Here is a 16,100-nt window from a genome sequence, read left to right as displayed (position 1 = left end):
GACCCGTCATCCTTCCAAATCGGGTCTGGGGGGCAAGTTGTTTGGGTCCAATTTAGTCAAAATTGGGCCTGAGCACTAAATGATCCAATTAAAAGCCCAAGGTCAAGGTTCAACTCTCCAATTGCTCAAAAGTCAAAGGTCAGCCCACAAAGTAAGCCAATTGGGCTAAAGCCCAACTTCTCCATGTATGATGAGGTATAAAAGCCATCATATTAACACATTCAAAGGACAATTTAGACAACGACGGATATTCCAATTCATATGCTCATTCTTGCATTCAGAAATATTACACAAAAGCCTCAAGCTACAAACTCTCTTGCATAGTGTCTTCCTTTTACACATTGTACTGACTTTAGCATCGGAGGGGCCTTCCTCGGAAACACCCCCGAGGCTAGTTTACGTGTGTTCACTGTGCAGGAAACCTTCGGCCCAACACAACTTGGACCGAATCCAGTCTTCTCCATTTCAGCGGACCTTCGGCAAGGTCCCATTGTTTTCAACCGAAACAACAAATATCATCATGAATTCATAATGACAGATCTTCTTTATTAAGTTTCAAAATAAATAAATTAAAAAAATGTCTAGTCGGCATGAGTTTGTGGGTTGAAATTCATACTTTATACTCCATATGACCGTATCTAATATTCATAAAAAATTATCCATTTATTTACAATTTGGCGGTGATATTAAGGTACTGTAATAAACATGATTTACAGATTTCACCTACTAAGATGATAAATTGAGGCGTGCTCCGTCTCACTGTCTGAAACCTGGGTTAAAAGAGAGTACGCACTTTGGGAGCGAAACAGAACGAACGAGAGAGAGGCAGATGATTCATCAGTGTAATTTAATCCCAAAATAAAACTAGGGCTTTGCAATTCAAAATAAAATTAGGGTTTTGTGATTCCATTAGAAATCAAAAGATGGCTCAAAGTGGAAAAGTAATGCCAAATCTGGATCAGAAGAGCACAAAGCTGCTTAATTTGACGGTTCTTCAGCGCATCGATCCTTCTGTTGAGGAGATTCTGATTACTGCTGCTCATGTTACGTTCTATGAATTTAACATTGAACTCAGCCAATGGGTAATCTTCTCTCTTTCTCTGTTTTCTGTCTCTCTTTTTTTCCTCGCTTTTTATTTCTTTTGTCAATTCGCAGAGTCGCAAGGATGTCGAAGGCTCCCTTTTTGTCGTTAAAAGGTTTTTTTTGGCCATTTTTGAGTGATTATGATTTTTGCTTTGCTTAGTGAATAACAATTTTTCATTGATTATTTATGTTGTTTTTTTGTTCAGGAACAAACAGCCTCGGTTTCAATTTATTGTAATGAATCGCCGAAACACAGGTTAAAGTTATTTTGAATCATTCTTTCAAATACATATAAACTTTGTGTAAATTATTTTAATCAACAATTGAAGATGTTAAGGTTTGAAAATATGCATTACCAAGTGTGCTTAAATAAATGTGTTAAATAAAATGAATCATAGAAAGTATACACTTTAATTGCCGCTTGGACGGTTTTATCCTCATTATGACTTGCAGAAGCTTGAGTAGATGATGCAATTTTCACACATGTTGAAAGCAGAATCAGCTTTTGTATTTCCATGTTGCTGAAGCAATCAACTTAAGGCCTCTTATTTGAATGACATATTGTCAAATACAACACCCCCCTCCCAATCCCCCACTATCCCCTCGAAAGAAGGATAGGCGGGATATTGATTGTATTGAATGTTAGATATGTTTGAAATCGCTTTTTATGATTACGTTAATTTATAATGACTTGGAACTTGAAGAAGCTGTGTACTCAAATGTGCAGAAAATCTAGTAGAGAATCTTTTGGGGGACTTTGAGTATGAAATCCAGTTACCATATTTATTATACCGCAATGCTGCACAAGAAGTAAATGGTATTTGGTTTTATAATGCTCGTGAATGTGAAGAGGTGGCAAATCTATTTGACAGGTATCTTTTATGTCCCTAAGTCCAAAACTAGTAAAACTACCGCTTCAATAACATGAACTGGTTTTAGAACTTCATATTATAATTGATTAGCATTGAAGATATCTTACGATGAATTATGTCCTATGCTATTTCTTCCAGGATACTTAACGCTTATTCTAAGGTGCCCACTAAGCCCAATATATCTCCATCTAAAAGGTAAATTTCATGTACATCTATGCTTTAATGTCAGATATTAGTATTTTACCATGTCCTGGTAGGTGAAAGGGTAGTTAGCAAGGACCCCCCCCCCCCCTGGCGGAATTTTTCTAGTCATAAATTGTTTGCAACTTGCAAGTGTCATACCCCATTTTTCTATCTTGGGCACTTGGCTCCATCTCAGCCACTCCCTTGTAATTGTAGTTTGTCTAAGAGATAAAGAGGTCCAGACAGAGACCCTTGACCCTTATAGATTATGTCAAATCAATTAGTTTTGTTATAATATCAAGCTGAGGTGACTTGCCTTCTGTAGATACTACCTTTTAGAAAGTGGTATATTACATTTTGTACTAAGTCATAAGGTGCAAATATCTTCAAACTGAAAGATGTAAGTGGTACTACCCTGTCTACAATGACGGATCTAGGGGGTGGCCAGCCCAGACCATGGCCCTCCCCATGATCCTATAAATTATTTATGTATAATTAAGCTGCAAATAATTGGATGCAAAACACCTTGGCTAGGTTGGCTCTATCCATGCATCGTAACCCAATTAATGATGGTAGCTAGATCCGTTGATCGAAACCAGCAGGCCACAATTTTTTCCCCTCTTTTTTGTGCTTTTTTCTCAATGCTCAACCTTTTTTTTTTTTGGGCAGTGGTCCTTTTTCTTAGCTTAAGGATGTATGTATGTAGTATAATTTATGAATAAACTTTAGATATCGATATTTGGCCCGGTCTAGATCCGTCCTTACCTATCCACAACTTATGGCTTGTGAATCATAATCAACAACTGAAGAAAGGAAGTATATATACCATTTTCTCATGGAGGTGTACTTTTCTGTCCTCAGTAAAGGCATGAGCTTGACCCTCTCCTCTTTCTACGTAGACAATAGTGATGATGAGAAGTATCGTTTTCTTTTTTTGGCCAAGGGAAATAGATTGTGTGGACGTTTATTCTTTACTGAGGGGGAAGGCAACTGATTACCTTCTCTCAGGGCTTGGGGACTTTTAAAGAGGTGAGATTCAACCAGAGGAAAACATCCTGGAACTCTGGAAGTCAAGGTGCACATTATCTGTGCTACATCACTCCCTCCTCGTGTACATTATTATGTACCCTGCTTTAATAGAACAACTGTATAGTTGTGAATTTGTGATTCTCTGTAACTAATGATACTCTATATTGCTTCTCTATTAAAGTTTGTTATAGCAAGTATATTCTGCTGCAGTGAATTTGAAGAATTAGAGGCAGTACCAACCATGGCTGTTATGGATGGTCCACTGGAGCCTTTGCCATCAACTACCGCAAATGTTCATGATGGCCCTGATGATCCCGCCTTTGTGAATTTCTTCAGTGTATTTCTAAGCCTTTTTCTCTTCAGCTTGGGAAATTTGAATGATTTACAATCTAACGAAGGATTTCATTTGGTTTCTCTGTGACTGGTACTGATTTCTTGTTTGCAGTCAGCTATGAATACGGGAAATCCTTCCATTTCTACAATTACTGGAGAACTCCAGAAGCCTTCTGCAACTGCCATCCTTGCTAGTCGGCCAGTCAATATGCCTCCAATGGTTCCATCAGCACAAATAGCATCTAATGCTACCTTAACATCTGCTTCTTTGCTGTCTCTGCTTGATACATCAGAGCCAAACAACAATAGCAGTTATTTGACAAATCTTGTTAAACCATCCTCTTTTTCCAGTCTTCCTCCTGCCACTTATCCATTGATGGTGCTGCCTGTTTCTTCATCTATGCCAACTGCTGCTCCGCTGCACCCTCCTAATCTTCAACGTCCCTGTGGTGCTCCAGTCCACCAACCTTTTCCTCCCCCAACTCCACCCCGATCTCTAACTCCAACATCAGCTGTCACTTCTAATTATGGGCCAGTCGTAAGCAGAGAGAAGGTTCGAGAAGCTCTATTGTTGCTTTTTCAGGTGAGTTTCAAATCTGTGTTTGATTGTGAATGGCTGTAGGTCTATGATTTTATTTATTTATTTTTGACAACAGCGAGGTCTATGATTATAGGTAACAGATTTTATTTATTTTTTTAATTTTAGCTTCATGTTATGTGTTAGAAAATAGAGCCACGCCTTACTTGACTTCTATGTTGATTTGAAATTTTCAATTTTTGGTAATTAACAAATGGCTTCGGATCTAGTAAAGTCATATTTTACTATCTAAAGATATGTTGGGAGCCTTCCTTGTCAATAAGATATGCGTTACTCTTTTAAAGTTTCTGTGTTTGAGATTGAGCCTAAATTTCCTTAAATTATTACCTGTATTAAGTCATTATCTAATGGATTTGCAATGGCTCAAGGGATAATCGCCATATTCATTTAGCTATTAAATTTGTTATTTGTATTAAGTCATTATCTAATGGATTTGCAATGGCTCAAGGGATAATCGCCATATTCATTTAGCTATTAAATTTGTTATTTGTTTTCTGTGTATCAGGGTTTATTTTCATTCATTAAAATGTTAAGAGTAGTTTGCCCTAGTTATCATGTAATCATATGTTATTTTATCACTAAAGAATTTCTTCTGTGATACAGGATGATCATTTTATCGACATGGTGCATCGAACGTTATTGAATGCTCACCACTCTTGAAAGTTGCAATTTCCTCCCCTCCCCTCCCCTGCCCATGTGTTGTGTATAGCAATTTCATGGACTAGGTGGATTTGGTGGGGGACATCCGGACATGGATGCAGTGTAAATTACATTACCTGAATTTATTACATTACCTTACCCAAATTTATTACATTACCTTACCAAGCTGATGTTCTATACTCCGTATTTGTTTATGCATTAGTTATGATCTCACGGTCTGCCTCCTCCCTACACCTCCACTCTTCCAAAAAACGGGAAATATCTTAGTTAATTGTGTTGCGTAGAGCTCTTTAATGTCGTTCTTATGTATATTTGCTAACGTAATTATCTGCGTAAAGTTGATACAAGCTCCCATGCAAACACAGTCTAATGGGGGAATATATCCATGTGGTTGGAATTCAATTAATTCCCTCGATCAAGCAAGAAGGTATTATTAACGACAAAATCTTACTTTATGAAAAGTAAATACAAGCAACAACTCACATATTACAACACGATAAAATAATTTACTGCTTGTAAAAGGAGGGGAAGGATGAATGTGATGGATAACAGATCTAAACGGCATTGCAAACTCTCGCTATAAAAAAATTTTGAGGTCAAAGTTTGTCATGAAAAAAAAAAAAAAAAAATCCATTCATATTTAATATCATGCACATTTCTCCTCTAGAAGTCACCAACTGCACAAAAACAGCAGATTGTGATGTCATACTAGTTTGATTTGCTATCCAGAAACTTGGCCAGGACTGGAATTATTATAATCCATATTTAAAGCGTATACCCAAACCTCTTTGAAGATCCAAGAAAAACACGTCTTATAGATCAACATTTCGTCAGTCGTGACCAGATTCCAATCTATTCCTGTAGTACAGTTAACATTGGACACAAACTTGAGCCAGAGTTGAATTTCTGCTTCCTTGACAGGAAAAGAACTAGGAACCTTCTGAAAGAATTGATAACAGAACAGACAGCAGAGGGTATTCAAATTGTAGACGGTAAAACCAAATGCTGTTCAAGTCATTACAACAAAACTTTTGCTTGGGAATAACGCACCCAAGTCCTCGTATATAGAGTTTTCTTTGTGAAATGACAATAATGGACAGCCTCTTCCTATTTGTAGATGGAAAGCACCAGCAACAGCAAATCTGCAACAGCAGCACTTATGGTTCAGGCTGGAGAAAATGTTATGTCAGTCTAGGCTGCAAGAAAACATCATTGCCTTTGAGTGTAGAACAAGCTTTACGATGTTCAACAGTTCCTTTTTGCAGAATTAGGCTGTTTTCACTTTCCGGGAAGGTGGTCTTCGAAATAAACTGATGAGATCATCGAGGCCCTGATTGGACAGATACAATAAGGTTAACAAAAATGAATTTATGTCAAAGAACCTGTAAGACCCAACTATCAAGACAAATAGACAATCATCATGCATTTTTCAACGTGGAAAATGTGTAAGGCTACTCACCCTGGTTGTAATGACGAGGAAACTGAATAGCACTATCAAGTATGATCCCAGAACTAGCAATAACAGCAAATCAAATGTCACACTAGCCACCTGCAGCAATCCAAATTAATTTAGTTTCATGTAAAAAGGAGGATAAATAACTGTTTGCATAGAAACCTAGGCATGTGCACAGCACGCTGCAATACATCAACAATAGAAATGACACCTGGTAAATATTCAGAGTGGCCTCTGCTGAATCATAGAAAGTGAAAATTCCATCAAGATTCTCATGTTGTACATTCACCTCAGCTGTATGCTCTGCCAGTTCCTGCAAACAGAAGAGTAAATTTGTGGGAGGTCCTATTGCAAATATGTCACAGCAGATCAATACATAGCATGCTCCTCACGCATATATACAAAGATGGAAATCCCAGATAGCAGCAGTTTCCAAACTACTGACAGAAAAAGCTTCATTTTAAGGGTACACTGTTTGACAGGGAAATAGTAAAGCAGTAATACCTTTACTGTGAAACTATCACATTGTTTGCAACTATGAAGCTATCACTGCTATCAATAAATGTCTAAGTCACGGGATTTTAGTTTTTGAAAAATACTATGGAAACAAAAAACATGTACAAAGTCTCTAAACATTCCAAAGTCTGATGTACATTCGTAGGGAAAAAAAAGTGAGCTAGATGGCAAACCCAAAGAAACGATGCTGAAATGAGCTTAGTGAAACTAGTAGGTTGTCTCTCACATTAGTTCTAGGCCTTGGTTACTTTACTATGCTCAGCCTACAATAAGTGAGCTTTGTATAGTATGTGTTGTGCCAAACCCAAGTGCAAATAGAGTTGTATATCAGACTACTCTACTTAAATGTGTAGTGCTCACTGTTCCTGTTCACTGTTCAATAAATGAACATGGAGAAAAAGGATAGAAAGAGATGAGCGAACAGTAAAAGAGAATGAGTTTTGTAACTAAGAGCAACTTAAACCTACTAATTCTAGCTAGTGGGTTGTGTTACACATTAGTTCTAGTCCTTGGTTACTTGACTAGGCACAGCCACGAAATGTGAGCTTTGTAGTATGTGCTGTGCCAAACCCAAGTGCAAATAGAGTTGTATATCAGAATATATTACTAAAATGTTTAGTGTTCCTGTTCAATAAATGAATGAGAGAGAGAGAACAATAAAAAAAAAAATTAAAAAAAAAAAACATTAAAAAAAAAAAAAAAAAAAAAAATTATAACTGAAAGCACATTTATTTTTATTTTTATTATTATTTTTTACATTGACTCTTTGGGTAAAATCTAGAGATTTTTGTATGGGTCAAAAAAACTATAGCAAAACCTGAAGCTAATTTAATGTGGATAAAAAAAAAAAATTGTGAACAACATAGAATGAATAAGCGTACCACAAATTCTTTCTGCATTTAAATATTTGTTTTTTAGAGTTGTTCATTAGTTTTAAATAGATGTTTTAGAGTCATTAAATGAAAAAGTTAGTAACTTCATCTATAATTATAGTCCCCGTGCAATGTCATTGACCTAATTTCATACTCAATGGTAATGTCATTGATCTAATAATAAATAACCCTAAAACTTTGTCCTAGCATCAATTAGAGAGGACAAATAAAAGGAAAGAAAGAGAGAATTTGATATGCATTTGGTGGCACTTTTATTTCTAGCTGAAATAAGAATACTCCCTCCGTGTTTTTTCAAGTGTTTTTTGACCGGCACATATTTTTAGGCAATTTAATTGACTTAAATAAAATAACAGGTAAGTGTGGTAGTTGGAGTATTAAAAAATTGTGAAAGATAGTGGGTTTGGGTGGGGACCATGAGAGGAAAGATATATTATTTTAATGTAGCTTTTTGCCAAAAAAGGAAGTGTAACACTTAACACGGCCGGATTTGGTAAGTGTAACACTTAAAAAAAAGCACGGAGGGAGTACAATCTCTGTTTTAATTTTTTGTTCTACTTACTTTTCAATTAGGTGACTTTTTTACTTTGTTTTTTTTTTTTTTTTTTTTTTGGGGGGGGGGGGGCGGTTTTTCTACTCACTTCTACTTAAATACAAAGTAGATTTTTGGCAAACCTCCTTTAGTATCTTTCCTAACATTATTTACACCTTTCCATACTCTTTGCTATTTTATTTACCCTTATCTTATATTTAACCACCTTTTTGTTATTGTCACTCACTTGGATTGTTCATAATTATATAACCACCTTTTCTTCTACCTTTCCACACTCTTACACACTCATCTTTTTCAAAATTAAGTCAATCAATAAGTGGGGTCGGCTACATGAACCAAAAGTGATTATTATGTAGAGTCATCCACAAAAGTGTTCCTCCTCCATCCCTTACGATCTTTGTCAAATAAAAAAATAATTATAAAGAGGGGCTAGGCATCTGATATAATTAAATGACAATATCCAGTAATGTGTTTATTGTTATTACGTAACACTTGGATTGTCCATTATACTTGTTCTCGTGATTTTTAATAGATTCAATATTTATAAGAAATAATGCATAAATGGTAATTGATAAATGCTGGAAGGGAAATATCCAACATTCAATTGATAATTTGATATATATATATGTAGTTATATATATCAAAATGGCAAACTTGCAAAAAATTACAATTTTTTTTTTTTATATAACACATTTGTGATTTAATATGACACATGCATGCATGCATATATGATACTTGGTTTTGAGCACATCACATTTTGTCTTGAATATTTAAAAACTCCATCAGCAAATCAACTCGTATATTACACCTTTGCCCATCTAATAAGAGGAAGCTTGTACTACCTCCGATCCTTTAAACAATAATTGAGGGTAGGAGAAAGAGAGTAACAAGTGGGCGATGATTAAGAAAAAGTAGAAGGGATATTATTGTAAGTAGACCTAGCAATCCTGACTCGACCCGAATGACTTGACTCGCGACCCGAAATCATTGACCCAAACCCAAACTAACCCGACCCGACCCAAAATGGAGTTGACCCGAATGTGACCCAACACCCGAAGTGACCCGAATCGACCCGACCCGAACTGACTCGATTCTGCAGTGAATAGGGTGAAATGGTGAATTACTTAGTTTAGAGCTTCTTTCTTTCGTTCCTAAGTAATAGGTACTCATCACGATTTTATTTTTAACGATTTTACTTTATTTTTTCAACTTTTTTTTTAAAGTGAATTTATTTTGTGACTCGATACAAACTTGACCTGACCCGAACTAATCCGACCAGAAATTGACCAGAAAATTGGTCCTAAAAATTGACACGACCCGAAGGAACTCAACCCAAACTTGACCCGACCTGAACTTAACCCGAAGTGCTCATCTGAATGTGACCCGATCCGAACCCGACCCGAATATTTGCCGACCCGAAAGTGACCCGACCCGACCCGAACGACCCGTTTGCAAGGATTAATTGTAAGTGGGGTTATGTATGGTAAAATAGGAAGTGTGTTGTAAATGAGGTTCATGAAAGAAAAAATTTGGAAAAGCAAACCTACTTGTGACTAAAAACCAAGCCCTAACAGATTGTCTATTCGTTTATACCTCCAAATTGATAAAAGGTCAATGTTGAAGATTTGAACCAGACAAGTTAAGTAATGCTTGGGTATATAGATGATAGTAACATAAGGTAAGTAATAAGATTCTTCCTCTCTCCCTTAGGCATCATTAACAGCAACATTAAGGCTACCTTCTTACAAGAAGATAGAAGGTGAAGTCTCCCAGGCTGACCAAACAGCAGCAGCAGCTATTTGGCACTGCTAGTATATAGCACAGGATGTGTCACGGGTGTGCTTCCAAGAGTTCCTACTGGGATCAGGTTTTTTAAAGATCTGATGGTCAATGCTAGGAATATGGAAAGATCTGCTCAGAAGTCATACTACTGATCACCAGATTCCCACCTATGACATCTATAAAATAAACCAACAAGGAGGACAATAAGGTGGCCAAGACCTTAGCTCTTACAAATGTTGATTGATGCCTTTTCAAAACCCAACCATGTATAAAAAGGCTCAAGGCGCACCAATGTATTTCAGAGCTCCCTGTGCCTAAGGCGTGCCTTGTGAATTGAAGCGCATATAATAAACATTAAAAAATAAAAATAAAAACACTTCAGATATACAGCATTGTTCTGCGCCTCAGTGGGCCTTAAGCTGTGCCTGCCTGTGCCTTAGTGTGCCTAGGCACGCCTTCATGCACCTTAGCTGCGCCTCATCAAAATCACCTTGGCTGGAACACAAAAGGCAAATGGCCCCTAACGACTTGCGCCGAAGGCGCGCTTTTTCAAACACTGGGCCCAACAGAAGGAAACCACTACTACAAATTTATACAGAAACTAATTTAAATAATCCGCAAAATTCCAGGGATATATAATATACAAGAATCATTGCATTAGAATATAGGTGAAGAAATAAAAGAATATGATAAGTTCGTCTTATTAAAAGTATGTGCTTACCCTAGATATCACGATATTTTTTCATCAAAAAGACTAAATTCATGTGCACATTCAGAGTAAAAATATAGAAAAACCTCAAACAGCAGGCTCACCTTTCTAAGAGCATTAATGAATGGATCAGTTTTTGGAAGGAAAGGGGCAACTCGAGGTGTCCGTGATAAAAGGCTTAACCATGACACAATGTAAGATGGATTGACTGCTAGGCTACTGTCTTCTGCAAAGATCTGAATATTCTTTTCTTCAAGCCCATATATATGCCTCTGCTCAAGCGAAAGTAAAACAAAAAAACACATCAGAATGCTGGTGCTCACTCTAAATATTATAAGAATAAATTTGTATAATACAAATAAGCAAGAACTGCTAGCTATAAAAAAATAGGGATGGCCATAAGCTTAGACCTCAGGCAAAGGAAAAGTAAGGCAAAACAACCAATACATTGCTAACAATAGTCAAACGTGAAGCTAATGTTTGATACATATCTGATGTTTACAGGGAAAAGAGGATCACAATAAAGCTAGTAAGGCAAGGTGCGTAGCGGCACAATTAGTTCAAATTCTTACAAGGGAAAGTTTGATTCAACCTGCATTTCTACACAACTTCTGTTTGTAACAGTTACAAGCTGGCCGCCAAGGACTGGATTGTGAGTTACTATATTACAGATTTACAGTAATTAGACTTAGTGAGGACATGCATTAATTGGAACACTTTGTTAGGCAGCTAGTACTTGAATAATAATTAAGATTCTAGACCCAAAATTCTCCACACAACGTTCTAGCATTATAAACACCCCCAAAATGCATTTCTAAACAAATAAATAACAGGAATTAATTTGATTTATAAATACTTTTGGAGACACTCTCCATCAAAAAGTCCCTGCCTCTTTCCACATTTCCTTTATCCTCCTTTATTTGGATAGCTAAGGTCCTGGAGAAGGTAAAACCTATGTGGATGGCTTGTTCTCTAGACTCAACACCATTGATGAAATAATGATCTGCAAATTCAGCAGCCGAAATAATCATCGAGGTGTGTGTGCTTTGTCTACAGGGTCATCAGATGGGAAAACATCTTCTCTGGCAGTTTGTGGGCAGTTAAATCATGTATTATGGTTTCAAGTTAAATATGAAATTTCCAAAGAAATAGAGGAAGCTCTTTCCTTCGTAGAAACTCGGTAAGGACTTTCTGGGGCCAATCTTAAAATGGCATTTTTTTTTAAAAAGGATAACTTGTCTTCTAGCTTTAATTTCATTACTTTTATTTCAAAATATCACAGGCAAACAAAAGAGCCAGTTTGGTGGCAATCAATAAACTAGTGCAAAGGTGAACTTAAGTACTGTAAAGTAGAGCTACAAGCCCACCAATTCTAACTGAAAAGCATAGACTTACCGCAAGACTCTCTGCCACTAATTTGACACCTCTGATTACAGCAGTTTCATTAACCAAATGCCTGTACAACAATCAGCAATTATAGAAGGGGACCACTTTCAGAATGGACAGATCATATTTCAGGAAGGTGGAGTTACCTGTTATCAGAAAGACCCCCAAAATTCTCCAGAAATTCAGGTGCAGAGGAGAGTTCTGAAAGCGTGGCTGCTGTCACTCTGAGCCTTGAAAATTGTTCGTGCTCCCAAGCTACCTACAGCAAGATAAGAGGTTCAAGCCGTTCAACAACGAGTCTAGGCACTGACTCAGAAAGGATAACCTAGGGACATATCCCTAGTTAACTGGCTTTTTGACCCATTGTGTGAATAATCTGATGTGACCTAGTAAAAACCTTGACTGAAACTAAAAATTGACAATATTATTCTGTTTAATTACCATCCATATTAACACAGGCCTAAGAAAAAAAATTGTCAAATTTTTTTCACCACTCCAGAACCTTTTGACTGTGAATTCCGTAAAGCTCATTCAATATTATTACAACAGACAATTCAAAGCAGCCAAAGCCCATACAGAATGGGAGTTTCTAATTTTATAAAATCCCAGGTACATCCTTATTATTAGATATGAAATTTTAGCAAACCAACTTACTCGAGGATTTGAGATGTTTATTTTCTTGTGCTTCAAACCAACCTTAACCCCCAATTCTCCAGCAACATCAGAAAAATCCTACAAAAAGGAGGAATTTCAAGCACTAAGACATGCAGCAGAATTAAATAAGATTTTAGCTTAATGCCATGCTTAAAACTCAATGTACTTACTTTGAAAATTTGCTTTACGTAAGCATTCTCTGGAGGTTTCGACACATGAAGCCACAATTCATTGTCCCATGAGCCAATACTATTCAAACAAATAGCATAATCAATACTCTCACGCATACGTTGGTCTAAGCTCCGGAGCCACTGCCAATTTAGATCGAAGACCAAGATTAATGTTCAGACAACTGAAGCTTTTGACACATAAACAAAAGAATTTGAATTATGGAATACGTGATGAGGAGAGACAGAGATTCAAGCAGTCAACATAAAGGCAAATGTTGATGCTCAGAAGATACCAGAGTTGCTAAAACGGAAACGAGAGTGATTTTGGAACTAGAAAGAGAATTTTATGGAAGATATGATCACCAAACTAAAGTACCTTTTGAGTACCATTATAGTTGTAAGGTCCACCAGAGGTCAGCCCAAAAAGTAAGTTGTATCTTCCTCTTGTTTTTGGGTTTGAGTACAAGGCTGAAAATAGTCGTGCAATTTCCAAAAGTGCCACAACACCACTTCCATTACTGTCACTACCCACTGACAGTGTCTGTCAAAAATAAGTTAAGAGGTCTTCAAAGAGGACACTAGATGAGCATTCGAAAGTTTCATATATGACTATCATAGTACTCACTGGTGCAGCCCCAAATGTATCATAAGGTGCAACTATAGCAATTGTTGGGATTTGGTTGGAATCTCCTTCCAGCTTCAATCCTGGCAACCATCCCTGCAGCACCAAGAACTATTTAGCAATATAATAATTAAGAATATGCAAGCTTTAGGCTCCATTAGATTCGATGCAACACATTTTCAATGAAAAATGATTTTCATAGAACACATAATTTCAAGGAATATTGCATATCAGTTTTCCTTTTGTTTGTTTCCTTACAAAAAAAGTATAGAGAAATTAAAATAAAAATATAGGGGTGGAAAGGTGAGGATATTTGAGAGGAAAGTAAAAAGGAGGTAAATATGAGGGAGGAAAATGTGGTTTTCCTTCTTTTGTAAAGGAAAATGTTTTCCACCATTGAAGTGTAATTTTCCACCATTGAAAATTGTTTTCCTCTTCATGAAATAAACAAAAGAAAATGAGGGGAAATGGGAAAATCATTTTCCATGAAAACATTTTAAATCAAACTAAACACAACTTAGATAATTCGACAGCATAAAATCAACATATCCAAGTCATTTTTCAGATGTCATGTTTCATCAGATAGATAAGCTTTCACAAGAAAGAGCAATTGGTAAAATAAGTAGGCTACAAGGTACATTTCAAAAAAGTCTTAAACAGGTAAAAAACAACTGCTTGCATGAAAAAGACGTACACAGGAGACCAGAACAGCCCATAGATAATGTTAGAGAATGTTACGTAATCAATAAATCTTGGAAAAATGTTGACTGTAGAACTGAAAGAAGATCGCAATATAACTTAGCAACCTAGGAGTTTACCTGAATGTTTGTAATGCTCGGAGAAGAAACCTTCCTTGCTTCCGATGTTGAAACAACAAGCTTGTACCTGAAATATTCCGTCAAAAGGCAACGGCTCAGGAGATATTTGACTAGATAACAAAGAGAAAGGTGGAGGAAGAGTAAGAATTCTGGTTCTTGGAAAGAAAAGAAAATAAAAAGGCATCCGTGAATGTAAATCACCAAATTATCAAGCAGTAAAAAGGAACGGTTTTCCCATGTTTAAAGACAGCAAATAAAATATCTACAAAGCACCGAAAGAAAATTAAATTATGCAAAAAAAACTATACAACAGGCAGGTTTTCAATATAGTAAAGCTATAATTACTTGATAGGAATAATTCAGTGAAAATGGCAAATTTAATACTACACTAAAAGGATCAGCGTCCAGAGCAGGGTCCCCTAAACCTACTTGCTGGAAAAGGAGCTTCAAAAGAAAGGCACAGCAGAAGAACAATAGACTCACCCGCCAGTAGTTGCTGTGGCAGGCTGGCCAATCACATCATTTCGTTTAACATCAGCCAGCACAGCCTTGATGTGCTCATCCTCAAAGGCAAAATAGACAGGATACTGCATAAAATGAAACTAATAAGCTCTGGAAGATTGGGTGATTAATTATTACTTTTTCCTTTGCACTTATAGTAAAACAGAAACATAGATGCCATTAAAATCTCAGTATTCAGAAACATATTGCCAGCATTTAGTAAGCCCAAATGCGAAAAAAATCTAAAACTATTCTTTAAAAGTGCAGATGAATATAGGCATGTATGATTATAGTATACATAAATGCGAAAAAAATCTAAAACTATTCTTTAAAAGTGCAGATTAATATAGGCATGTATGATTATAGTATACATATAGAGTATAATCATTTAAAACATCCGTGATCATATGCACAACAATGAGAGTGATGATAATTTGTGAACTCACAGGTATGTTGGCATGCACCAGCAACCTTTCCAACAGCGCCAATTTGTCTCTCGTTTCGGAGTTGTGATCAGCATCCTGTTTGCTTTCCTTATCTTCGGAACGGAAAATTGAAGGCAGCAAAAACAACAGACCGCCCAGGGGCTGTTTCCGGTCAATGTAATCTGCTTAGAATTGAGTATATAAAAACAATGCGCGATTCAATAAAGGTTGAGTTAAAAGCACTTAACAGCCAAAGAAGCAAAGTTAATTATAAAACCATCATAGGACTATGATATCATATCATTTGGTACATGACATGACACGACAGGACACAACACGAGACGAGGTCAAACTAAGAGCAAATTGATAAACCTTTAACGGAGGAAACATTAAGGTCGGCAATTGGAATGATGACAACAGTGCGGGAGAGATCCGCATTGGGAGCGGTGAGAGATGAGCCAGCGTGATGATTAAGATTAGCAATACGAGATCCAAAAGGTGCCCCGGCGAGATCGTACTGAATGAGACGGTATACGTCGACAGCGGTGGCGGCATCTCCGAGCTCAACGCAGGCTAGCACCACGAAACACAGTGCGATCACTGAGCTTAATATCTCAAGTTTACACTCTCCCCGCCTCTCCATTACTAGATGGAGATCCAGATACACAGATTCAAATCTTAGGGTTTCTGTGCTTCGTCTCGTCCCTTGACTTTACTTTGATCTATTCTTAGCCCAAACTGCTGGAACACTTCGTTAGTTGCAAAGTAGTGGAGTAGACGAGTACAACTTCTCCGTTTCTTTTTTTTTCTTTTTCTTTTACTTTTTCTTTTTCTGGTAGATAAATCTACCAGGTCAAAATACC

At 36.8% G+C, this 16,100-nt stretch overlaps 2 protein-coding genes across 3 annotated transcripts; one reads left to right on the top strand and one right to left on the bottom strand.

Annotated features, from left to right (window-relative positions):
• The first annotated feature begins 514 nt into the window (after positions 1-514).
• Positions 515-4,923, top strand: LOC110683600 (mRNA-decapping enzyme-like protein). The gene is made up of 8 exons (XM_021859999.1): positions 515-1,082; positions 1,156-1,196; positions 1,290-1,339; positions 1,811-1,955; positions 2,094-2,150; positions 3,378-3,504; positions 3,613-4,083; positions 4,702-4,923. Exons 1-8 carry the CDS (start codon positions 924-926, stop codon positions 4,756-4,758), a joined length of 1,107 nt encoding a protein of 368 aa, XP_021715691.1. The 5' UTR covers positions 515-923; the 3' UTR covers positions 4,759-4,923.
• Positions 4,924-5,186: 263 nt separating this feature from the next.
• On the bottom strand, positions 5,187-16,100 carry LOC110683599 (nicalin-1-like). 2 transcript variants are annotated; one of them, XM_021859997.1, is made up of 14 exons: positions 15,610-16,100; positions 15,259-15,422; positions 14,795-14,898; positions 14,312-14,378; positions 13,497-13,589; positions 13,248-13,412; positions 12,872-13,012; positions 12,702-12,779; positions 12,194-12,306; positions 12,057-12,117; positions 10,766-10,933; positions 6,423-6,524; positions 6,218-6,307; positions 5,187-6,088 (listed from the first exon to the last, which is right to left on the bottom strand). In XM_021859997.1, the coding sequence occupies exons 1-14, from the start codon at positions 15,878-15,880 to the stop codon at positions 6,026-6,028; spliced, it is 1,680 nt and encodes a 559-aa protein (XP_021715689.1). In that variant the 5' UTR covers positions 15,881-16,100; the 3' UTR covers positions 5,187-6,025. The 2 variants fall into 2 exon arrangements, with proteins under 2 accessions (XP_021715689.1, XP_021715690.1); XM_021859998.1 differs by having other exon boundaries at positions 15,259-15,419; positions 15,610-16,095.

The sequence above is a fragment of the Chenopodium quinoa genome, unplaced genomic scaffold (assembly GCF_001683475.1).
Source record: "Chenopodium quinoa cultivar QQ74 unplaced genomic scaffold, ASM168347v1, whole genome shotgun sequence".
NCBI lineage: Eukaryota > Viridiplantae > Streptophyta > Magnoliopsida > Caryophyllales > Amaranthaceae > Chenopodium > Chenopodium quinoa.
The sequence above is the reverse complement of the archived record's forward strand: the minus strand, read 5'-3'. Positions and strand labels throughout refer to the sequence as shown.